Genomic DNA, 24725 nt, shown 5'->3' with positions numbered 1-24725 from the left:
GCACCCAGCGCCAGTGCGCGAGCAAGTTGTCGAGAAAAACGTTTGGGTGTAAAGTATCTCACCTTAAAGGGAAGCGTAATTGCATTCAGGAAATACATCATGGAAGCAATCAGTGGGGGACAAAACACAATGTGTGGAGTGAGTTTGCTATAATTGCTTTGTAGAAACAAATTATCTGAACAATCAGTGTGCCTTTGATGCATCTCCTCTCATGTTCATCCCTTCTCCTTCCTTTTTGGCTTTTCTCCCGTGCTCGTGATCGGTGCCACCCGTCCTTCACTGTCCTCTGCTCTTCCAGCAGAGCTGTGGCGTTTGGAGGATGACATGGAGGGCGAGGACGAGTCTGAGCGCGGCGGCGGCGGCGGCGGCGGCGGGTGCACCGAGGCGCGTCCCCGCTCCCAGTCGCCCTTCTTCCAGGTGCGCGCCAAACCCGCCTACCTGCGTAAGAGCGTCTCGGCGGACGACCACCTGGACATGGGCTCGGACTGCGGCTCCGGGGGCGCGGCGGAGGCCAAGTCGGGCCGCGGCAGCAAAGGCAAGCTGAAGAGGAAGTTTGTAAGTGTAAAATGCTTTTCTTCTCCTCTTATTCCACATCGGGCTTATTATGATCTCCAGCTGTGAGCTCGACATTGTGTTAGTTGACAATTCGAGCGTGTGGTTGAGTTGCGTGTTGAATATTTAGCTTTCATGTTCCCGAGACATTAATCCTGACAAGTGTTCACACACGCCCATGCACACATTGAAAGTTAGAGTGTGGGATGCTCCTTGTGTTCATGATACTGTGAGGGAACATTTCATACCAAGACAAGTCTGTTACTGAACATGGATGATATTTAATCTCCATAATAAAGTGGCGCTGTTTTTATTTAGCTGCGGAGGGCGTTGTTTGGTTGTTGTACTGTGTGTGTGTGCGAGTGTGCGTGTGAAGGCCATTATCTGTGTTTCGTTAAATTTATTTAATTAGCTTTACTGATTTTAATTTCAATTCAAAGAACTCAGAATTAAACGATGAGCCTGAACGACGGCAACCTGAAGCTGCAGGCTAAAGTTTTATGAATTCATTATTTCTAACGCTTTCTTGCCCGGACAGACATCATTCTCCATGTTTTCTTCGTCGCTCTCTGCTGCTCTAACTTGTGTGGGAATTTATTTTCAATTAGAAATATTGGGGGGACGTTTCGGCCTAAAGATGCATTAAAGATTAACGAGCCCTGTATTGTCACTGGATGAGGTAACTGGAGCCCTCATTACCTGCTATAGCTTTGTAATTGATTCTCCAGTGTCACAGGTGCAACGGGACACCAGCGTGCTGTATGAACAGGCCATCTGCTGGAGGAAAGGGGTTTTCTGTCCTATTTTAGATGACGGCTGTCTAAAATGCTGTTGCTTGAAGTGACTACTAGCGCAGTTTGGACAACGATTGGAGCCTCAAAGCCAAAGAACAGAAGTTCTGAATAAATCACCGCATCGTCTGAGCAGCAGGACGTGAAAGGGCCACAGCAATGGATATGATGACCTGCCGCTTGTGTTTTGGGGTGAGAGCTCACGCGATGTTGTCTCACAATCCTGATAGCAAGTGGCGTAACCTGCGGCGTTAAACCTGCAGGATTACGGCCGCAGCGCTGTGGTGCGATGCCAAAACATAGCATCGCGTCTGAGCCTTTTCCCTCTTACGCAATGGGAACGATCGGGCACACGGCGTACTGCGTGTTTCAGCTGTTGTTTTGTGCCAGCTACACATGGACTGAAATTCTGTCAGTCAAACACGAACATGTAAAGGTTAATCAGAGAGACAGGCGGCAGTGAACACTGCTCAATATATCATCTATTTCCTCCGGGAGCGTCAGTGTCAGTTTTTGGACTATGTCGATCAATGGCTTCTTTTTTCGTAGTGCTTTAGGGGTGGTTGCTGTGTCTTACATGTAAATCATTTATGCGGTTGTGTGTCTCCCTCTCTGTCTCAGCCAGTCAGTCTCTCGCTCTCCTCTTTTGTCTCAACAAGAAGCCGAGCAGCGGCGCTGGCGCGTTTGTTACAGACGCACGGCGGATAAATTCAGAGCATCTCATCACTTACACCCTCGGCGCCTCCAGTGCTGTGGGGCTTTTTCGTAGTAAAGTAAAAGCAGCAGAAGGTGGGCCGAGGTGGAGGGGAGCGGAGGAGACCCCGTGTCTGTGAGGCTGCCAGGCTGTGCATTACGACGGGTGTTAACATCCACCAGAACAGCAACGTTCCAGCTCCACTATTACACGTCCTAGACTCAAGGTCACGCCTCTGTGGTTTAGGCTGCATTAAGGATGTTTTTCTTTCCATCTTAGGTTAGAATAGCAGTCACTCCCTAAGTGCCTCTTAAAAAGAAGCTTCAAGCACTTTATTAACCTTTCTTCTATCTTAACCCAGCTGATGGGAACTGTATATATACTTGCCAGTGCCTGACTGATGCTCTGCAGCTCCCACATCCACCAATACAGTGCTTTGGATTCTACCTGTGTGAGCTCTTACTCATAGATATCTTATATATGTGTGTTGCCCGTAAAAATGATGACAAACTCATACATGTTGAGTTATGGAGAAGTGTATTAGAAGAGTAACTAAGTGAAAGCCCTCTAGAAAGCTGTATTAGCGTTTATATTTTCTTTGTGTTTTGAAGTACGCACATGCACTCAGCGTTATCAGCAGCGAGCTGAGGGGCAGATTAGTCCTCATCATCATAATCAAAGTACACGCCGTATCATTTTTGTTGACTGAGTGCCTGTAACTACATAATGATTTGGTCATGCTTCTTGGCAACACTTCGTCTGACACATTCACTGTTTACAAGATGACTCAGACTTCCTTATTAGATCAAACAGAGGAAGTCAATATTCAGGAGACGTATTAATGCATTAACGCAAATAGATGTTTGTCACATTCGCCCGATTCGCTGAAAAGCAACGGGCGTCGCCACACGAGCCGCCTGAAGCGGACCGCAAACAGGGCTCGGCGCCCGCACCCACGGGGCTTGTTTTCACGGCGCTGCCAGGGCGCTCCGTGGCGTCCAGTTTGTCGGGTCAGAAGTCTGGGGGTTTTGGTGGCTCGGGTTAAGAGACACGTCCCCGCTCCCCGCGGTCGGGCGCCGCCTCTGTTTGGAATCATTAGCGCCGTCCGACAGCGGCGGCAGAGCGTGCTCACACATAATCATTCATAAAGTCACATCACACTCATGACGGGCAGCAGGAGGACCGCTTGTGAACGCACAGCATCTTTTCTTGGAGACATATCTCCCTTTCGCTGTATCTTCCTTAGGGCTTCATTTGTCTGTACTGTGAGTTAATTTGCCTGTTTACAGTATTGCACTATACAGAAAAAGAGCATTGTCTGTAGGTTTGGTTTATTGGAGCACATCCAGATTCACCACCTGCTCACAAAATGCCTCAAATCCAAGGATGTACAGTCTGTTGTAGATGTCTTGGGAATGACAGATAGAAAGAGAAGCAGTTTGAAGCAGGCCCTGAGCTTTAGAGCAGTTAAGCAGTTTATTTCCCATCTGTTTTGTGCTACAGACTAAACCTCTTTTTGGACGCAGTGTGCAGCAGTTTCAGGTCCGTCCATTTGTTATTATTGGCTGATTCCCCATCTGATGTAGCCTTATTGATTATTGACGTCTGTTTCCGTGTTAAGCAGACATTAGATAAGTAAATGAAACAAATGGTTGGACTTTGAAAGTAAGGCTGATAGCGTAGATAATAAGTTACGTATGTTTGAGCCGAGCGCTGGGGTTTGCGTCCACTAGAGGGCAGTAAACACACACACACACACACAGCAGAATAGGTTTTGTTCATGTCCTATTTTCCTGCCCTTCATCGTTTTTACTGGTGATGCTGTTGAATAAGAGCAGGGTGGTTCTGTGTGACCAGCCCCTTCGCCCACTGGGTTCAGGAGTAGCATCGTCATGAAATGTCACACACACACTTTGACACTCATCGTGGGAGAGGCCAGCTGCGATTGGTGGGTTCGAGAGCCCCTCTGTTCCCTCTAGCTGCCTACCTCCAAGCGGCCTCTATCGAAACAGGATACGAGAGCAGCCCGGAGGCCTTTGCAGCATTAACGCAGTAATTACTGGGGTAATTAGCCTGATGATGTGGCCCACTCGGAGTCATGCTAATAGATGGCCCCTGCAAGCTGTTTTCCTTGCTCTGATCTCATCCTTAATGTCTTTATTTGTCTTCCTTTGTCGTTTTTCTTTGTCTGTTGTAGAAAGTGACTCAGTCTTTGTAGCATCTGTCTCATCCTCCGTAAAGATAATGACATGTACAGAAACTAGTGCATTTAGTGGTAAATTGTCCTGTGGACACTTGGCTAATCAGTCCTAATTACATTGATGAATTCTGCTTGTCCCATGAGAGAGAATCAAGGAAAGGCGACGTTCGGATGGAGCTGTGCCTTTGATCCCTCCGTACTCTGCAGTGTTTCCACATTATCTTTTGATATTGCCTCAGCTCACTTTAAAATGTTGATGGAAGCGTTACCCAAAAAGTGACAGTTAAAATCCACAATACTTTCCTCTTGACAGTTTTTCTAGAGATGTTGCAGAAGAGAAAGAAAAGTTGCTGTTTTCCTGCTGTTACATACAGAAACAGGCCCAACTAATGTCACACAAAGCAATTAAATTTGAAAATAAAGACCATACGTTCTACATTATTCTATATTCGACAGTGGCAGTCATTTTAGCCACTTCTCGCATTGTGGGAGGCTGATGGAGTTCACTAATCTGGCCTCAGCTGTTTAAGATCAACAGATGAGCTCTATTGTGCTGCGTATTTTTCTCATTTGCATTAAGCTTATTCTTATCCACTGCAGCAGGGAATTAATGCGACGTACAAATAGAGCTCGGCTAAAATCCCAAATTGCCAATACGAAAAATCAAGCAGCTGCGGAGCGGATTGAAAACAATGTGCTCTGTCAGGGCTGATAGCGCTGTGTCTGGTGAGAAGGAGCTAAGGAGAAAACGCCATTCATTGCTTTCTCTCACACCTGCTCCTTGTATCAGGACTCTGCTACATTCACATTTTTCTATGAAAACCTGCCTTTGATAAAACACCTTTAGGTTCCCTGTGAGGTTGCACGTCTTTATTCCTGTAATGCACATGGCTTATGCAAATGACACCTGCGTTACATATTATATCCCTACTCATAGGAGTCTGTACCTGCACAGGCGTTTCCTCTTCTGGCCGATTAGGCGTCTGCTGAGGTCGCAGTGCATGCGATAATAACGATCGTACTGTATGAATCAGAGGGACGAGGTCCAATTACCCCAAGCAGAGATGTGCACCTGTAGCGGTGCAACCAGGATGCACTGTAGTAATAATGAGGGCACTGATTCACTGTTTGAGTGCAGCAGCTCTCATACTTGGGGCACCACAGCCCACAGTCTGTCAGCCGAGTCTTCGTTATACACTGGGTGCTGCATCCAAAGCCGTCACTCATTTGTGTCACTTAATACGGAGGCTGCGGTTCCTCCTGTCAGCTCTGTGCATTCTCACGCTGGCCACACGGTGGCAGCATAACGCCACTCAACCGTCTCTCACCCTCCATCAGCCCAGCGCGTGTGCATCTGAAGTGTTACCTGGGTGGTGCTTGAGGTTTCTCTCTCTCTGGTGACTCATTTATCCTGGGATGACTAACGCTCAGACGCCACGGTGGACAGTCATAACTGCCAGCGGAGCCGAGGGCTGCGCTGCGGACTGCCTACTAACATTCATTATCTATGGCGACTTTTATTGGAATGCACAGCGGCGGGCGGAAAAAAAAAAGGGAAAAAGAAGCCAGATCTTTGGCTGCTTTGTGAAAATAAAACAGGGCTGTTTTTGTTTGCTCAGCATTCCTGCGCTGAATGCTGGCTTGACAATCAGTCCTGTGAACCGGTGGCTCAGCAGGCCGTGACTCCACAAGCACTGAAATCGCGGCTTTGAGTCGGGCTCGTGAGCTTTTGCACGTGGCCACCTCTCCTTTCCACCGCTCCCCCTTGTAATACAAAAATGAAGCGGCTGCAGTCTGCTGTAAAGATGATTTATGCGCGTAAACAAACAAAGACAACCGCACTGTTTTGGATTTCGTGGAGTGTCCCTCGATATTCATTTAAAACCTCGGTGGCTGAAGTCAGAGCAGAACGCTGAAGGATGTGGTGAAGGTTAGTTGTTACCTTTTTGCACTCCCTCATATGTACTTATTAAAATTCCCAAACGCACAGTCATCATCATTTGGCCAGAGAGAAAGGCGACCCTCAGGATATGTGAGGTGAAAGGAGAGGCCGCTGATTTAAAATGTGCCTGTTCACTTACCCCTCCCTCTCTTTGACATGTACACGCTCAACCAAAACAGAATGGCATGGGAATGTTTTCTGCAGCTACTTTGGTTGCCCGTGGTAACTAGTGAAATGTTGTTCATTAACTATGTAGATTCCCTCCCTTTCCCTCTCCTGCTCCACTCTTGGTGTCTTTTCTCCTTGGGTTTGGGGCTTGTTTTCTACTGACATGGGGGCTCTTGCAGAGGATTAGTGTGGAGTCAGTAGTTCACTAATGATCATGCATAATAACCTCCTCTCTCGTCTTTTCTTTGGCTATTTGTCCATTCTCTCATGCATTTCTGCTCTGTGCTGATTAAAATCGGACTTCCAGTTTCCAACTGTAGGGGACCCTTCAGATTCCTTTTCTACAGCACATAGTTCACATATGATCTGTAGATTGTTTAACATTAACATTTTTAACATTAGTAATAACCCTTTCCTCGACGCCGCCGTTTCCGTCCAGACGGAGAGGAGGAATCGCATCGTGCCTCTAAGCAGCTGTTCGTTTGTTATGGGGATGGGGCTCTTGGCAGGCCCGTTTCCAAACAGAGCCTCGCACACGGGCTGTGTGGAGGTATTTCGCATGCCTGCGAGCTCGCAGATTTAGACCCCCCAGAACCCTCTGAGCGCACTCCACCCAGCTTTGGAAGCTCTGCTCAGCAAAGCATCAGTAGGAGCTACGTTTGAAGTTGTCGGCCTTTGATCTGCTGCCACTCTTTGAATATTACAGAATCATGGTGCGGTCCGTTCCCGGTTCTCACACGTGGACCTGTGAGACGTGTTCTGCTATGGTAGTTCTTGAGCTGTGGAGGCCCTCCTTGATGGTCACACGTGCTAGTGCATGACACTGTACACATTATTCTGAAGTGAGGTCTGGGACATCATTGATCAACACATTATTTAACCTTCTTCCATCTTGTTCAAAAATCTCTATAGTATCATCATTCTGACCTGAGAACAAAGTAATCCGTGGTTGCACCTACAGCATCTACCCAGCTATCAAACGGATCCTGGCCTGTTATGGGTATCTTTAAGTGGGCCTGAGCTGGAGCCAGACCCTTGGTTTGGAGTGGTTCTCAGGGTCTAGGATCCTTGAGCACAAAAGGAGGAGGTCAAAAGCATTTCTTTAGGAGCACCAAATCTCCTCTCTCTCTCCTCCTGGCCCGTCCCAATCTCAGCCTCTCTCAGTCTCCCTCCATACCTCCTTGCCTCCCTTCTACCCCCTCCAGACTCTCTGTCTGCGCTGACACCGCCTTTAATAAGGGGGGAGAGGGGTGCACTGTTTATTTCTGTGGTGCGAGGTTAAAAACTTCCCCCTTAATTGACATTCCGGTAACACTTTCCAATAATGGGGCGAGCAATTTCCTTGAAATTGATGTGTGTCCACCGCAAGGAAAAACACAGCTTCTAGCTTTCACTCACCCATGGATGACCTACGCTTGCGCTGTCTTTGTGTGTGTGCGTGTGTGTGTGTGTGTGTGTGTCAGCGTGAGAAATTCCCTGAATGATTGCGTGTATATTTTGGTTGTATATTAATTAATCTAAGCTGCATATGTGTGCTTGCTAAATACATGTGTACGCGTCTGTAATTATCTTGTTTTGCTTTGCCTGCCTCCACTTTATTTCTGTACTCTTGGCAGACAAAAATAAATATTTCTGCTATTTTCATTTTTATTAACCCCAAACATCAATGAAGGACGACTTCACTTCTCCAAAATGTTCAAACAAACACTCAAACAAATCCACAGTAGAAAACCTATTTTCTTCTGCCTGGTCAGTGTCTGTTTGTGAGAAAGGACGCAAACACACACATCATCCTCTGCCTGTAGACTGCATCCTTGGCCTAAACATAGACCGCTGAATAGGACTTGTGGTGTACAGACGGCTGCTGTTAAATGTGTGTGTGTTAGTGGGAGAGAGAGAGAGAAAAGGCCAAGAGACAGCGTGTGTTTAGATGGGAAAGTGTGATAAATTTGTGTGTAAGTACGAATGTGTGTGCGCGGGTCCGTGTGTGGCTGCAGGCAGACGCTGGCTGGTTCCTGGCCTTGTCATTCCGTCTCCCACACGCTCTCTGATGTGGTTTGAGGCCGCACACACTCACACTGTTCTCACATGTCTGTGGAAACACACATTGCGCGCTGGTATGCAGTCGCATTCTCAGAAATGCAGAGGCACATACTGAACCAATGCACACGCACACACGCACACACGCACACACGCAGATCGGCCTCGGAGAGATGTAACAACACAACAGCGGCTTGCCAGAGTGTCTGAAAAGACGCCGAGGCGCACTCGCAGACTAACACTCACACAGCGCTAGACGCCATCCGTGGTGCTGGTGGGCTCCCACAATAAGCGGTTAGTTAAATAATATCAAAGACAGATGTTGGCTGTGGTCCCATCACTGTGTGTGTGTGTGTGTGTGTGTGTGTGTGTGTGTGTGTGTGTGTGTGTGTGTGTGTGTGTGTGTGTGTGTGTGTGTGTGTGTGTGTGTGTGTGTGTGTGTGTGTGTGTGTGTGTGTGTGTGTGTGTGTGTGTGTGTGACAGGGAGTCCTGATATGCAGATCCTTGGGAGAATGCAACTATAATCCTCTCTGTATTTTGTAAGTAATGTATAGAAAATACGGATCAAGTTTTGTTTTGGTTTTTTTTTACATTTTAACCAAATGTTTCATGTCCTTCACATAACTCATATTTGTTAAATTTGCAGAGAGTGCAGAGAAACTGAATTAACCTTAATTCAAACGTTTCCCAGTAATCAAATAATAAAGCTGTGCACCTGCTGATCGTGACCAGCGTCCGGTTTGTTTAGTGGTGTTTTCTGTGGGATCTGTTTGTTGTCCCACAACAATCAGTGCTTTCCCAACATGTCAGTGGTTGTGATGCTTGATTGCTGTCAGACCGTGTGCTGTATTTTTTCACAGATAACATGTAAAACGCCGTCTCCAGTACATACTCAAGCTGGATGAACCCCCCCTTTCTTGTCTGCGGAGATTGACGAATCTCCGCAGACAGACAAGCCTCCTAGTTACACAGCGAACTGGACATTTGGCTGCAGACATACACGGCATATTTACACTAATGTCTAATAAATATGCTCGCTAATGAGATGCCAGAGTCGGGATCCGCTACTAGAGCGGTGACATATGATGTGTATCATGAAAAAGGACAGGGAATGTGCAGCGGGAGGAGGGGGAGGAGGAGGGATGGGGGTGGCAGGTATGGTAGAAAAAGACCAGGCTTGTTGCATTGGCGGGTCCTCCACACAAACAGCATCTCTGTCAGTATTTTCCATACACAGCGACCACTCATTCCCTGAATTGTATTTTTCAGTCATTAGCATGTATGACTGATTTGAGTTCCTCCACTGTCTGGGTTCGGATTTCTCACAGTCGGCGGACTCTTAATGTACTGACGTGTGTTCTCCTACTCTGCATTACCTGCCTGTAAGGTGGTTCCGACCCGCGTGTCGCGAGGGCCCGCGAGGGGGCCCCCGGCTGTCGCTCACTTTCCGCGGGCCTGTCTCTTTAAGGCGGTGTTTGTTTATGCCGAGGCGCAGCTCAGCGAGACCTGTGCAGGCTCAGCGCTGGGCTCCTTTCATAGGGGCTCCATTTTGTTCTTAATAAAATGGCACTCAGTGGCCGGGGGACTGGCAGGCACCCAGCTCCCCGGGAAACCAAAGAATGCCGGCCTTCATTTAGCGACAAACAGCTTCTGCCTGAGGAGGCTGGTCCTCCACGCTGCTCCCCAGCGCCGCCGGCTGCGTGCGTGTGTGTGTGTGTGTGTGTGTGTGTGTGTGTGTGTGTGTGTGTGTGTGTGTGTGTGTGTGTGTGTGTGTGTGTGTGTGTGTGTGTGTGTGTGTGTGTGTGTGTGTGTGTGTGTGTGTGTGTGTGTGTGTGTGGAATGGGGCCACGCTCGAAGGAGTCAGGTATGGCAGCGCCTCACCTTGCTTGTCTCTCGCTTGTCGCTTCAGCTCACTGTCTCTGCCCCCCCCCCCCGTCCCTCCCCCCTGTCTCCCCACTCCAGAACACGCAGCACCACTTCTCCTTGTCCCCTGCCTCCCTCACCCTCACTCTCTCCATCACTTAGTGTGAATGGTGGGAACAGAGCGGCCATTAAGATGCATATTTAGAAGGGCTTACCCCTCCTCCTCCTACCATCTCTCATATACTCATAGCACACATACACATACTGTAAGTCACTAAGAGTGCCTGTCACCAGGGACACACGCATCATTACACACACACACACATACACACGCACACTGAGGCCAACTTGTTGCAGAGCTTCTTGTTATTGGCTGTCTGGGGCTCAGGCCGGACTTTTCCCTGTCCTGCCATTTACAGTACTTCGCCTCCCGAACGGCATTTTAACAGTTATTGTGCCGACAGGATGAGGGAGAAGCAGGACTCCGCATACAGTACCAGCAGCTCCCCTGCCAAGGTTTTAAACAGGCACCATCTGTTGGCACGGACAAAAAGAGATAACGCTCTATCTCTCGCAGATTTGACAAGGAAATGGGTGTCCCACAGACTGGGAAAGTTCTGGTGATCTGATAACAGGGCTACCTGAGCCATATTATTAACACGACAAGTGCAAGCAGATACTGGGTAAAAATCAGTGTGTTGCCAAAACAGTAACGAAACACTGAGTTAATGATGTAGGTGGATAGTGGATAAGAAAAGGAGGACATGAGAAAAGCGCAGCAATAGGAAGAGCAGGCCAATCTGGACTCAATAGGGTTCCCAAAATCCTTCCTTGTCATCGGAGCGAAGGATGTAATGAAAATGGGAAACATCAGTGAGATTGAGGTGAGGATGAAAGGGGGATAATGAATACATGGGAATCAAAACAGTCAATGCAACATGACGACAGGGCAACGCTGAGTGGGAGTAGAAGTTGACGGCAGCGAGAAGAAAAGGGGAGATGAAGGAAAAGGCGAGAAGCGTGTTTTGTCTGTCGTCTCCTCCTTAATGCGACACATGTGAGAGGTCGCGGAAACAATGAGTCATCCCAGAACGGGACTGTCGCCACTATCGGTGCCGAGCAGCCTCTCTCCACTGGGCGATGCTTCGCTGGCTCGTGTCATTTGCCGCTACGATAGGGTGAATTTTCGCCGCGCTCCCTCCCTCTCTGCAGCCGCTTTGGGCAGAATAGCGGCGCTGCAGTGAGGACAAGCAAACAATTGTTCTGGGGGCAGTAGTGCACTAAAGGTTAGAGACGAGTTGGGATTGTATGTGTGTGTGTGTGTATGTGTGCGTGCGCGCGCGCGGTGGAGAGCCTGATGCCCGATTTCACCTCGTCTGCCTCAATTTAGTAGCTTTACTTTAGCGTCGTTTGAAGCCCTTCCCGTCGGCCCCCTGCTCCTTGTTAGGCGCAGTAATCTGCCTCTGATTGATTGGCAGGCGAAGCTGCTCGTACAGTCAGGACGGTGCTGCGGGGGGCCAGCGTGGCCTTTTCTGTGGGGCCAATTAGATGGGGAGATTTCCCAGCAGCTCCGTCTGTGTCTGCAGTTGTGCTTTGGTTTTGATCCCCTGAAATTAGCCTGAAACAATAGGTCTGAGCATCCACTCTGCTGCTATTGAAGCACTGTCAGCGCTCGGTGCCCCTCAGTATATTTTTGTATCTGTTGTCTCTTTCTCTGTCTTGGCTTCTTGCCATCTACCTGTATTTCTTCATGTCCTCATCTCTGCCAAGCTCCTCAGAAAACCTTTTTTTGTGGAAGGTCACAGGGTCAAATCTTGTCTAAGAAGAGTGAGATGAGTGAGTGTAGCTCTCCTTTAATTTTAATATGTATTATGGTTATTGAAACCGTGATTAAGTAATTATTTTCAGGTATCATTCAGTCACATTCATCTCTTTAAGCAAGGGAATTTCTCTAAAGGTTCTGTTCATTCAGTCTGCCCAAAGCGTGCAGGTCAAGAGGGTGCATGGATGATAGGAGTAAACCTGAAAACAAGGGGCTAGAGAGGAAGAGCACGGCAAATGGACGGGAAGGCCAAGAGAGACACAGGAGGGCACCGGGATGAGCGAGGATAGAAACAGGATGAAGTGAAGAGGAAAGAGGCATTTATTTTAAGATGTGAAAAGGAAGATGTGTTGGGATGAATCAGTGTGGTCCATGAGAGTGCGTTAGGTGTTAGCTTGAGCTTAGTTTACACTGTTTGTTGCTACCAGATTATGTGTAATATCCGAATGGTCCTTAAACATCTTGTAATTATGTACTTGGGGTCAAATAGTTTTTTTATTAGTAGTATAGTACAGTAGGTGTTTGCTTCTGTTGTGAGCTGATCTTCATGATGATGGATTGGGATTGGGGCCCCAAATCTTTAAAGCTGCACTAATGGCCTGACGCACAGTCAATGTGTGTGCAGGACACACACTGCACACATACTGTACCTACATACACCTGCATGTGCTTATGTCTGCGTAAAACACACTCGCACGCACGTCCTCATTATATTTTCCTCACGCCAGTGAACAAGCTTGCAGACACTTCGCCATCAAAGGCCTTCCTACATACAGTACAAGCACACAAAGCTCCTCCCTCCCCTTGGCTCGCCCTTATCTGTTTCTGTAGAAGATCAGACACGCGGCAGGTCCCTCCATCCATTACAGCTTCTCAGTCACTCAACAGTGGTATTGTGATACTGAAGAACAGGCAAGGGGACACGCTTGTTGCTCAGTTCTAGCCTAAGGGAGCACTGCTTCCATCTTGACAGATATCTCTCCTCTAATGTTTCCCAAGAGAGGCCTACCTGCCCCCTTGGTGACTGATGCACAGTGGGAGACGAGAGGGACACGTGAAGAACCCCTGAAAGATTGGACCATATATTGAGGCTGCTTTTATACTCTGGAGGGCTGTTATTTACACAGCGAGGTGTAAACCTGTAACAAAAACTGAATGCAGTTCGCATCTTAATCATCAGCCACCATCCGCTTTGGGTTCAGAGCCTGTAGGTAAGAGCCCTGTGTCTGCAAGTAGTAAGAGAGTCAGGTATGTAAGTTTCAAAATGCCCCTCACTGCTTCCTGCCTCAGGTCAAATGCATCCTGGTGATATATCTTGTAGCTGTTCGATAACAATACAACAGGATGCAACACCAATCTGAACAAGCAGAATAGGAGAAGACTCTTTGCCCCCGTGTGCTCTAATTTGCTGGCTGGCTGCAGAAAGACAACACTGTCTCTTTAATGTGAGGTGGGTCAAAGGTCACTGTATTGCATTTGTAAGGTCAGCGGTTGAGGTCACGCTCAGCTCTGGGCCTTCCTGCTGCAGACAGCTGGGTCATGCCACCTACATAGACTCCAATTATCCCTGCCAGCTAATAACCGCTCGGCTCGCTCCATCGCAGAGCGCGCCACACACACACACACACACACACACACACACACACACACACACACACACACACACACACACACACACACACACACACACGCTGTTACACAATGAATTTCCATGTTGCTGCTGTTAATATAGACATGTAGACACGCTGAACCTTGGTAGGTATACCAGACTTACTTACATACCAAGACAAGTTTCTTATTTGGTCTACTTATGGCTTTACATGGGACCCGTACACTGGAAAGAAATTTCTGGATTCCAGACTAAGCAATTAGAGCATCAAATATCCTCCCAACACAGACGTGGCCTGAGCTCGTACCATTAAAAAAACACACAGAATGCAAAATAGACAAAGAAGGCGAGGGAGAGGAGATATTTTGAGGTGTATCCTGACTGTCTGGCTCTGGCTAATGCCCTCCTCAGTGAGGTGGAATGGCACATAAGCTCCCATTAATACAGGAATGAGTTGAATTTAGCTCCGTCTGCCTGCATGGCTGGCCCGGCCGACCCCCCCCCCCCCCAGCTTTCCATGAAGTGTGGGGTGCAACACTTACTGAAAAGCTCGGCGCTGCACCCTGTCATGCCACACCCTCCCGACACCCCCACTGTTTCCCTTTGTTCTCTAACTATAGCCGCAGCCGCGCCAAGGCCCCTCGACTTAAATATTCCACTATAAAACAAGTGATAATGAACATGAAAAGCACCCACCGCTGGTAGTTGACTGAGCCGCTAAGCACATGCAGCCGTGTGCACACACGCACATGCGATCAGGGCTACACGTATGTATACGGCCGTGGTGGACTGTGCATACTGGCCAGCGCAGCACAGGTGCACTCACGCACACATAATCCCACGGCCGCTTCTGCATACACACTATGTGTAGAATCAAAAAGGACAGTGTGGAGAGAGGGGATGAGCGGTGCAGAGGCCTGCGAGTGGAAAATGATTGATCCGTTTTAAGGGTCCTATAAATCCATCAGCTGATGTGGGTATAAAAGGGGGCACGGATGTGTTTCCTACCTGGCAACGCATCCCGCCATTATAAAAGGGATATTTTTAATTACTGTCACACTTTAAGACCTGCACGTCAAGAAAGGAGATGCAAACTTTTTTTTTTTTTTTTATCTTTCATATTTACAGCTATTTTAAAGCTGTTGACGCTTTGTAATTTAACATGAAGCGTGGTTGGTGGTGAAATGACTGCGCTGAGTTATGACTGTCGCTGCCGGTGTTGCTGTGCCGGAGCGCGCTATTGACCAGTGGTCGGGGCCTTTACAGTAAATTGTATGCAAGTGACTGAGGAGCGCTTGTGTTGAAGGAGGCTCCGTGTAAAGGTTGCCTGTCTCTGCAGCGTCCAGGCAGCCAGGCACCCTTGACCAGGACTAGGCCTCCTCAGGCCCTCACTGGAATACAAACGCACCTCTCTGTGGCCCGAGTCTCCCCGGAACCAGCTCCGGATTTCTGGAGTCCCGAGCGTCTCACCGGCCGCGCCGCGCAGACGTGGCCCAAAGCCAGGGGACGCCACCGTCGGCATGGGGGGCTATGCGCGTGTGTGTGTATCTGTGCGTAAGAGCGCACATGCCTGTATATGTGCATGCGTCAGTGTGTTTTTACGTGTGTGTGTGTGTGTGCATACGCGTAGAAGGGGGTGTGGGGGGGGGGATCTATCCCCAGACACAAGTTTCTCAGTTTTTTGGAAAGTCTTCGGCCCACCCAAGAGGAAAGAGTAGGAGGAGGTGGTGGTGAAGGGGGGGGGGGGGACCAAGGCCTTGGGGGGAACAAAGCCTTATTTCAAACTTGTCGAAAACAGGGGTCTTTATGCTGTGATGCTGGGGCCCCCTCCTATGTAGGGAGATGTTATCGCAAAGATGCAATATCCACCTCAGTATAGGGCCAGGGGGGGCAGGGGGCTGCATAGGCCTCCAGTGTTACACTAAGAACCCTGGGGCACTGACCTCACTAATGAAGTCTCCCCTGGCTCCCGCTACCCACTACTGTACCCACCTTTGTTTTACACACAGGGATCTCTCGCTCTGTTTGTCTGTCTGCCGTCCCGTCCGCCTGCCCGGCTGGCAGCAAACAACAGCTGTGTGTGTGTGTGTGTGTGTGTGTGTGTGTGTGTGTGTGTGTGTGTGTGTGTGTGTGTGTGTGTGTGTGTGTGTGTGTGTGTGTGTGTGTGTGTGTGTGTGTGTGTGTGTGTGTGTGTGTGTGTGTGAGTGTTGTCATATTTTGTTAACTGAGTTTGTTTATGGAGCTTATTGTTGTCCTGTTGTGTCCCAGCGTAGCCAGTCTGTTTGTTTTCTCCGCTGTCTTGAATTACTCAGCGATCTGTGCCTTCCAGTTCCAGCGTCTGTCTGTCGTTGCCGTTTTTCTATCTGCGCGGCTCCATGGCTCGCTTTGAAGTGTCTCCTCTGATTTACTGTCCGGCTGTCTCCTACAGGCCTTTTGACTTTGAAGCTTTACGTTATCCACCCATCGACGTCTCTTCTCCTAAGCGCATTCTGACTTTTATACGTTGCAGTTGCATTTAAAGATGTCAGAGAATCCACGCGCGGGGAAAAGGGAAATTTGATTTTTTGCAAGATGAGGATGGGGAGAAAAGCACAATTAAAGTGGATGCCCCACATTCCTGCGTGGAGCCAGTGGCCTGGGGATAGGATTTGCTAAGTTTTCCTAACAGCTTGGAAATCCCACCACTCTATTGCTTGATCCTCGTCTCAGCTTGCATCTTCTGCCCCGACCCAAAATTTCAGGACAGAAAATGATATTCATTTAGGGGCGAATGAAGGCTGGGGACTTTGTGCGGGCTGCAGAGATGTTGGAGGCTGTGGGACTTAGACGCAATAAGCATTGTTATATTTCTTCAGCATATATCAAATATATTTAAACCCAACCACAGAAGTAGATCGTTGAGCTATATGCAGCAACGTAAGATGGATCCTGTTGCCTCCTGTTGATGCTTCTAAACTGTCACTGGTCGTCTTTGATGCACTGAGCAAAGAGACTATCTCCCTCTGCAATTCCAAACTGCCCAGCCCCTAGAGAGCCAAAGTGGAAAGTTTGCTTTAGCACCCACTGGGTTAGCAGATGAAAGAGCTTTGGGATGACACGGGTCCACGGTTGGGGGATGAGGGGGGCCGCTGTGCATGGGGGGGGCTTATATCTCTTTATCCCGTCTGGCGTGCTGTGGCTAAGCATGACCCACATCAGCTGTCCACTGTTCTCAGGCTGCCAGTCCCTGCGCAGTCCAAAGCTGGCCTGTCTGCCCATGGATTACCTGGGTGAACGAGCGTTCCCCTTCATCCCCTTGTGCTGTGAATGTGCGGCTCATCCAGCCCCTGCCTAAAAGCTCTCACCTGAGCGCCCCTGCACGGCCCTGGGGGGGGCAGTTATAAAAAGATGAAGGGGTCCAGGGCTTGAGTGGGGTGGGGCTGGACCAGGACATTGGCAGGGGCCCGTGGGGAGCTGCTGTAGCGGTGACTGTGGGGGCCAGGCGGGATTAGTTGATGGTCGGTGGTTATTGATTCAATTTGAGATGCTTTTTTATCCGCCAGCCACCTAAGGCCAGCGCATATGCTGGCTTCCTCCAATGGGCCGTAATCCCTGCTGGTTATAAAAGGAATACGCCTTTGGTGGTGGAGGAGATGTTCCGAATGCCTGCGCTGCAGCAGAGGAGGCATCTGTCATGTGTGTGTTTGGTTGAGCCGGCACTGGGATCAGCGGGCTCGGCATGCTGGCTGCAGGTTTTAGCTTGTGCTGAGAGCTGGAGGAGGTACCGAGTCTGTGTGCTTTCGGTATGTACTTACAGTTTGCACTGCTGGTGGCATCCATGTCTCTGGCATTTACACGCATACATGTGCCGCTTTGCAGTTTAACTTGGAGCTCCTGGCGAACCGTTACACCCTCGGTGATACTAAAAACATCAAACTGGGGTTCTAATCACTGATGCCTTCTTTATGAAGGGCGACCTGTCTTATGTAATTACCCAAGTGACAGGACGCGCGAAAGGAAAGGAACAGAGTGACAGGCACCAGAAGCGGATGAGGAGCCGAGACCAGAGGTTAATGAGGAGCCCAACGAAGGCTGATGGATGATGAGAGAGTGATTCAGCTCTTTTGTGCTCCCCCCCCCCCCCCCCCCCTCGCATGCGTGTGTTTATTCTGAGATTGCCATTTGTCATTGGTAGAGTCCTTTCTTCCTCTCCTGCGACAGCCAGCCCCAACTCATGCTCAGACAGAGGGCCCGGCCACTCAAATAGAGATGGGACGGGGGCGTAGGACCAAGGCCAGCATCCCGCGTTTGATGTCCCTCCCCTGGGCCTCATCCGCTCTGTCACCCCCCGTGGATGGCGCTGACAGATGGAACTTTGAGACACTCACCCACTGGGGACGGTGGCACAGAAGTATGAAACAGAAGGAGGGATGAGTGTGAAAGATAAATGGCTTGATGAAGGGAAGCTGATGTATGAAACAATGGAAAAGGCATAAGAAGCTCACCATTTCGGCGCAATGTCACGTACTGCGCCTCTCCATTAACATTTTTTCTAATAAATAACACGTTTTTGTGTGGAGAAGGAGCTGTCAGGAAAAAGAATGTTTGCGAAATCGAGATTGCGTGTTGTGTTGTGTTGAGCGAAAATCACAGCCTTTAACGCTGAAGTAGTCATTTGGAAGCTCCAGTAGCTGTTACCATTGTGGAGTGGACAATTCTACAGGAAACCACTAGAGGCTGACAAACTGCTGTGGCCAGTCACAGCTGCCTGTGCCAGACCCGCTCCTTTGCTACTGTCTGCTGCACGCACTGAAATGAATCAGGCGCATTTAGAGCCAGCATCCACTTGTCAGTTCCTCACAAGATGTAATGTGCTGGGATTATTCTCTAAGGCAGACAACATAAAGGAGGATTTCGCCAACTAAACTAGTAGAGACTAGGCAAAGCATCTGCTTCCATCAAATCTATCTACTCGTCCTGGGCGACTGGCAGAGAGCAGAAGCGAACTCTGTTCAGCTTTCACCTTCCACGCGTGCCAAGGGTGTGCCAGCGTCATGCCTGCGTGAATGGATAATTGCTGTTATGTCCACCTCTTGCCCAGCATGGAATTTGAGAAGCTGGATGCCGCGCAGAGGACAGTGGCAGTGCCAACCATCTGGGGCTTTCACCTGCCACTCTCCTCCCGAGCCAAAGAGGAGCCCTGGATGCTACGGGGCCTGATGCAGTAGAGCCAGCAGCCTGAAACACACTTCATTTAATCAACTTTATTTTTTCCAGCTATCTTAAAAGTTGCTTCTGGTTTCTTCTTGTGCTCTCTCCTCTCTATCTTGCCTCTTAGATATACTATTGTTGTTTGTGGGGGGAAAGCAGACAAAGGGGTCCACGAGGGAGAAGTGGAAATTCTCACCATGCCGCTCTAGTTTGATGTTTTTCTTCCAATCCCTCATCCTTCATTTTTTCTTGCCTTCTCTCACATCCCTCATTTTCCCTCTTTCCATTGTGGCAGACCTGTTAGAACCAGGACCTGTTTTCCATAGTCATGCTGTCAGCTAGACCCTCGTCTAGCCCATAAACATTCATTGTTTTGAAAGTCATGAGCCAGACATTGAACGCGCTTTCATCTTATGTAATAGGAAAACTCCCAGTTATTATAATCAGTCCCTTGCAATTCTTTCATTTGCCTCAAACCCATAAACACAGTGAGCCGAATTGTTTCCACTAAAGGATTAATTTCTGTAGCATAAAAACACTGGGGAAAACAAAAAGGATCGACTCTCTTAGGTCGTTTATCACTTTTTAAAAATATCAGCAGAGGCAGAAAGTTTTTCCCTTCTTTCTCAATCATGAAATCCCTGCTGGATGCAGCAAGTAGCACTGTAGTGATGATGCAAGAGCAGGCTTTCCCTCTGTCCTTATTCGAGCCTCCCTTTCCTCGCCTCACTCTTTCCTCTCTCAACAGCCCCCTCACGCCCCTCCTCCTTAAACCCCTCTTTCAGAAGTGACATGGCACCCACCAGGCCGGGGACCAGGCTGGGGATTCTGAGGTGGCGCCCAGACTCGGATTATTTACAAGAGCTATAGCACTGCAGAGACTGTGGTATTTCAGATGCCTGGGATGGAAAGGCATGTTATGGGGAGCGCAGAATCTTCTAGGGCCATTACTCTGTCTACGCCATCCCTTTCCTCGTTCCCTCTCGGTCTGTTTTTCACAGAGGATGCCTGAGTCACTCGTGCAGTCTCACATGCTTGTAGTCATAATAACGCTCATGTGTTTTTTATTCGTGCACGCAGCAACAGCTAAACAGTTTCAGAGAGGGAGCATAAACAAAAATAATAATTGCCTGCGTTCTTGCCAGGCTGAAAACATACATAGGCCACCCATGGTCCAGATGTCGCTCCTGTAGCCTTTTGTGACGAAGCAAAACGAGCTCCAGACTCTGTGACTGCTCCCGGGCAGGACACCTGAGCCCGTCATAAAGTGCTTCTGCAGGGGAAGGGGTGGTGTGGTATGGTAGCGGGGTTCACATCGGGGAAGTCACATGGATGAGATCCGGCATTGATGCCGTGTTCCACATGCCCAGAATAGCCAGCCGTTCACGGATATCTTAGTACGCACAAACACTGTAAATTAGAGGCCTGCAGGTGGCAAAAAAGGGTAATGAAGGCACTGGGGTGGAGGGGAAACTGGGTGTTGGGATTTGAAACTAGGGGTTGTTTCTGGGGAGTGTGAGGCAGTGTGGAGTCAGCAGGGTCAGGTTTGCTGTCTTGGGTATCAGCATCCGGACGCCGATGCCAAAACAGCACAAACTGGAGAAACGATTAGATGAAATGGAGAGGAGGAGAGCTGGAGAAACCTCCGCCGTGGCTCACACTGTATCACGGCTACTGTAGCCCCCCGGGGAGGCGAAGACGCGGCGAAAGAGGAAAGCAAGGGGGTGGGGAATGAGACAGCAAAGAGGGAAGAGGAGGGCTTGGCGTCAGTCGGGGATTTGGGAGGTGTATGTTATGACATGGAAATCCCAGCCCGTTGGTCCCGCTCGCCTGCGTGGGGGCTTGGAGCGACAGCGAGGCCTCGGAGCCCGGCTGCCTCCTACCTGGTGCCGGTCGGAGCCAGAATATAAGGAATGAACCTGTCACCGACTCCAGCTTGTAAACAAACCAAATACCGTGGGAAAGGGGAGGTGTGAATCAGAGGATGCTGCCGTCTCCATGCTCTGTCTCCCCTCTCTCTCCCTCTTTTAAACGTGCTCATCAGCCGCTAACTTTTTCCTCTTGTGTCAGCGAGAGATCAAATGCCCCCCCCCCCCCCCAGTTTTCACCGATGTCCTGAACTCGTGAACTTTCCGTTTTATTCGTTGGCCACGTGAGCCGACGAGGTGAGTCAAAAGTTGAAGCTCAGCTCTTTAGGTCTATTCAGTCCAAAGGCTCGTTAGCTCCGGAACACAATCTGTTTTAGTGCTTCCATACCTAACGATACTGTACATGCAGTACAGTACGTAGCATTAAACCATCCATTCGTCTTCAGCCGCTTATCCGGGGCCATGTTTCCTTCTTTGGCATCATGTTACTGTGTAAAAGTTCCAGATACAGTAGTTTACTATTTTATTACCAGAATAGGTAATATTGCTAGTCTCTATGGCAACCAGAGGCTCTGCACATGAAAGACAGAGAGCGTAGCCATTAGCAGCCAGACAGGAGGCAAGACAGGCAGTTTTAACCTTGACATGTTTGGAGCGAAACTATTAAAAGTCCATTAAAATATGAATTCCCGTTTTAGAAAGCCCCCCTCCCCTCCTCTGATAGGTCTCACAAATATAGCTTGCCATTTTTAATAAATTCATAAAACTAAGTCCTGCTTTGTGTACCTAGTGTTATAGAAATGACTAAGCAATGGTTGGTTACAAAGGCTCTGAAGAGGCCCTAGAGTGAAGGAATGGAGCTGGAAGGAGGAGCTGGCCCCTGAGACGCCTGCAAGCCGTCGGGATACACACTGGCCTGGCCACAAAAATGAGCCTCTGGCCAGCGTTGGCCGCCCCTCTGGCTTTGCACAAATACACTCTCACTGACACACGTACACACCGCTGGAAAAGTGTGACTGGGGGCGGCCGAGGGGTGAGGCGAGGGAGAAAGATGCTGGGAGAACTTGGGGGAGTCGAGGGTAGCAGCGGAGGATGGGGGTGTTATGAATCCATTCATATTTCCCCCCGTCCCCGTAGGAGCGGGCCAAACCTCACTGGGTGAATCAGCGCTCCTCGTAAACAAGCCGCAAGCACACAATGGCGCCTCTAACTCTAGCCAGCCAGAGAGAGGAATCGATGCAATAAGAAGAAAATAAAAGAGAGTGACAGGGAAAAAAGCAACTGGGGGAAGGAGTGCAGGAAAACATGCAAAACAACAACAAAGTAAAGCAAACAGCAGTAAAGTCAAGACAGTGTCTATGGTCAAATCAAGAGGCTTCAGCATCATAATTACCATTTGTGATGTGTGTTATGGTGGCTCCTCTCTCAATCATCTTCGCTAGATTGTCTCCAACGTCCCTGTTTTTATTATTTCCAGAAAATCCCATTAAGCAGCTTCCATTATTTTCATTCGCCGCACATTCTTCGGTCGTGACGTTGCAGCTGCATGTGCAGGAAGTCAAATATCTGTAATGAATCTATTGGACGGTGATCTGTAAATAGAAAGAAATAGTTTGAACTTTAATTGTGTGTTGCAACGTTTGTCATTATGTTATTATAATAATTCGTGTGCTAAGCTAAACTTAGTGGCGTACGCGGTCGAGCATCTTACGTACCATCGTATTTTAGCCCTCAAGCTTTAACATGATTGCACACAAAAGCAACAGGACCCTCTTAGGACTAATGTATTCAGATTACAGGCAATTATGGCTTATTACCATTTTGTGGGGGAAGCGGGGCTCATTTGCAGCATTTGTTTGGCGAATGTCTAATCGCGGGAAGGGGGCGGGGGGGCTGGCGCTTCCTGCTGGGCGAGCTGTGATGCCGCAGCCGAATCGTAGCATAGCACAAATATTAACGAGTCATTTCCCCCTCACCTGGAAGACGAAAGTGGAGCTAATCCAGATACATCAGCGCTAATAGCCCAAATAAATCACTCGCAAGCTCACTATTGTCTTCAGCAGGAGCAGATATGGAAAATCAAGCCGTGGCCTGGTACTCATGAAAAGAACACAATTTACTTTCTCCTGTTTCAACTTATTTTTAAACTGTCTTCTTGTTGCTACAAATGCTCTGAAGTTTTTTTTTTTTTTTTTGCTAATTTCTTGCAGGACATTTCTTAAAAAGCCAACAACACCAACATTTGTGTAACAGCTTGCATTGGTCTTTGGCTGCAATTAATCACACACTTAAATCTATTACAGTGCATTGTGTTTAGTGTTAGTCTGTTTGCAGTGGTTGTTGTAATTTGACCCCCCGGCCTGTGGGGGCACCGGTGTTTCGGTTACTGTTTTACTCGGCTTACTTCTTCCCTGGACTAATCATCATCATCATTTACCTAAAATGAGTGTTAGTATTTATGGACTTATCCTTTTGTTTTGTTCTTGTTTGTTGGCTATTAATTTATTTCCAATAAATGACTGTGTTTGTACAGTCTGTGTATTTGGGTCCTTTTCTTGTTAGTTCTTATTAAGAAGATCTAAACTGGCTTGTTGTTGGTCCAAGCAGTAGATTAAAGTTTTTATTTTAGTCCATTAGTTTGTAAGTGTAACACATTATTTCCTTTAAACTGTCAAGTGTGTCTCCTGTCAACACAATAATAATAATACACCATGCTGTGAAACCCAGCAACCTTCTGCCAAAAGCTAAGCTTCACCAAAAGTGAACCATGAAAGAGATGCTGTGTGGCGGCGATCCTTCCCTGCGTTCCCTCGTTTCTGTTGCAGTGCGATGCCGTCGGTATATTTAGGTGTTCGGTTTGGGACTGGAAGAGCTGAGGTTATTTGATTGCTTCATTATGGTCATATATATGGCCATATATTTATGTAACTTTGTTATGTGTGTCATTACATGTATACCAGTGAGTGTTTGTTTGTTTGTGTGCATGCCCTTCCTTGTGTGCGAGTGTGTTACGGAGTAAAGAGGGCTCAGTGTTTGGACCACCCTGGGAGCTGGGCTGAGTGACAGCATGGGCCTCAAGCCTCTCGCGCTGCGCACACACACGGACACGAACACACTCCAGCACATACAGGACTCAAAGTCAAACGCAGCCGTCAGCCAGCTCATTTTTCAACATGTTTTCTACTCTATTAATGTCTCATGACCAAATACATATCAAGCTCCAAAGCAAACATGCTGCATTAAAATGGAATAAATCACTTTGAGATCAAGCCTGTGGTACAACGCAGCACAGTACCACCCAGTAGTATCACAGTTGGCCAGTGTGCAGTACCTGCTGTTTGAGCCCGACCCGTCCACTCTGCAGGATACTGTGTTTGTGAGCACCTGATTAGAGAAGACAGGTCAAACATTATTATGGTGCTTTTGAAACGAAGCTTTCTCTCCCTCTGCGAATTGGAGAAATTAAATAAATGTGGTGATGACATAAAGCTAAATTGAAATGAATTATCACCTATTTTCAGACTGTTTTGACTATAATTTCCCATTAGTCACCAGTTGTTTCTCCTCATAACGACGTTTCGCTGGTAATGAATGAAGGCACCCGTCCAGCTATTCACCACAACCAAGCGCTATCCTTGCTAACAGTGTGTGTTTAGGCCTCCAGTCAGAAATTCAAAACAAGACCGACTGTAATGATGTCATTCATATCAAAGGCTTATTATTCTTCATAACATTTAGTCGTTTTTGGACCAGTATTTGTGGCCCGATCCACAGACATCATGCACAGCACACACATTCACACATTGTCTATACTCATGAGGACTCGCAACAATATTTCCATAACTTATTGAAAATGTGTGATGACATTTGGGTTGTGATATAGCTGTCAGGTAATCTTTATTGCTGTTGACTATCTGGATCTATATCTATAATGACTAAGATGACTAAAGAATCATCAAATAAGTATAATTCTTACTCCTTCTACA

At 48.2% G+C, this 24725-nt stretch overlaps 1 protein-coding gene across 5 annotated transcripts in view; it reads left to right on the top strand.

The window, feature by feature from the left end:
* Positions 1 to 24725, top strand: part of LOC114846460 (ankyrin repeat and fibronectin type-III domain-containing protein 1) — an 85738-nt gene that overhangs the window by 20299 nt on the left and 40714 nt on the right. For 4 of the 5 annotated variants that reach the window (XM_029135421.3, XM_029135422.3, XM_029135418.3 and 1 more), the window contains one exon: positions 299 to 555. In XM_029135421.3, coding sequence (XP_028991254.1) covers positions 299 to 555 — 257 coding nt within the window. The remainder of the gene's footprint in view (positions 1 to 298; positions 556 to 24725) is intronic. The other variant, XM_029135419.3, reaches the window with a different exon arrangement.

The sequence above is a fragment of the Betta splendens genome, chromosome 19 (assembly GCF_900634795.4).
Source record: "Betta splendens chromosome 19, fBetSpl5.4, whole genome shotgun sequence".
In the NCBI taxonomy this organism is placed as follows: domain Eukaryota; kingdom Metazoa; phylum Chordata; class Actinopteri; order Anabantiformes; family Osphronemidae; genus Betta; species Betta splendens.
The sequence above is the reverse complement of the archived record's forward strand: the minus strand, read 5'-3'. Positions and strand labels throughout refer to the sequence as shown.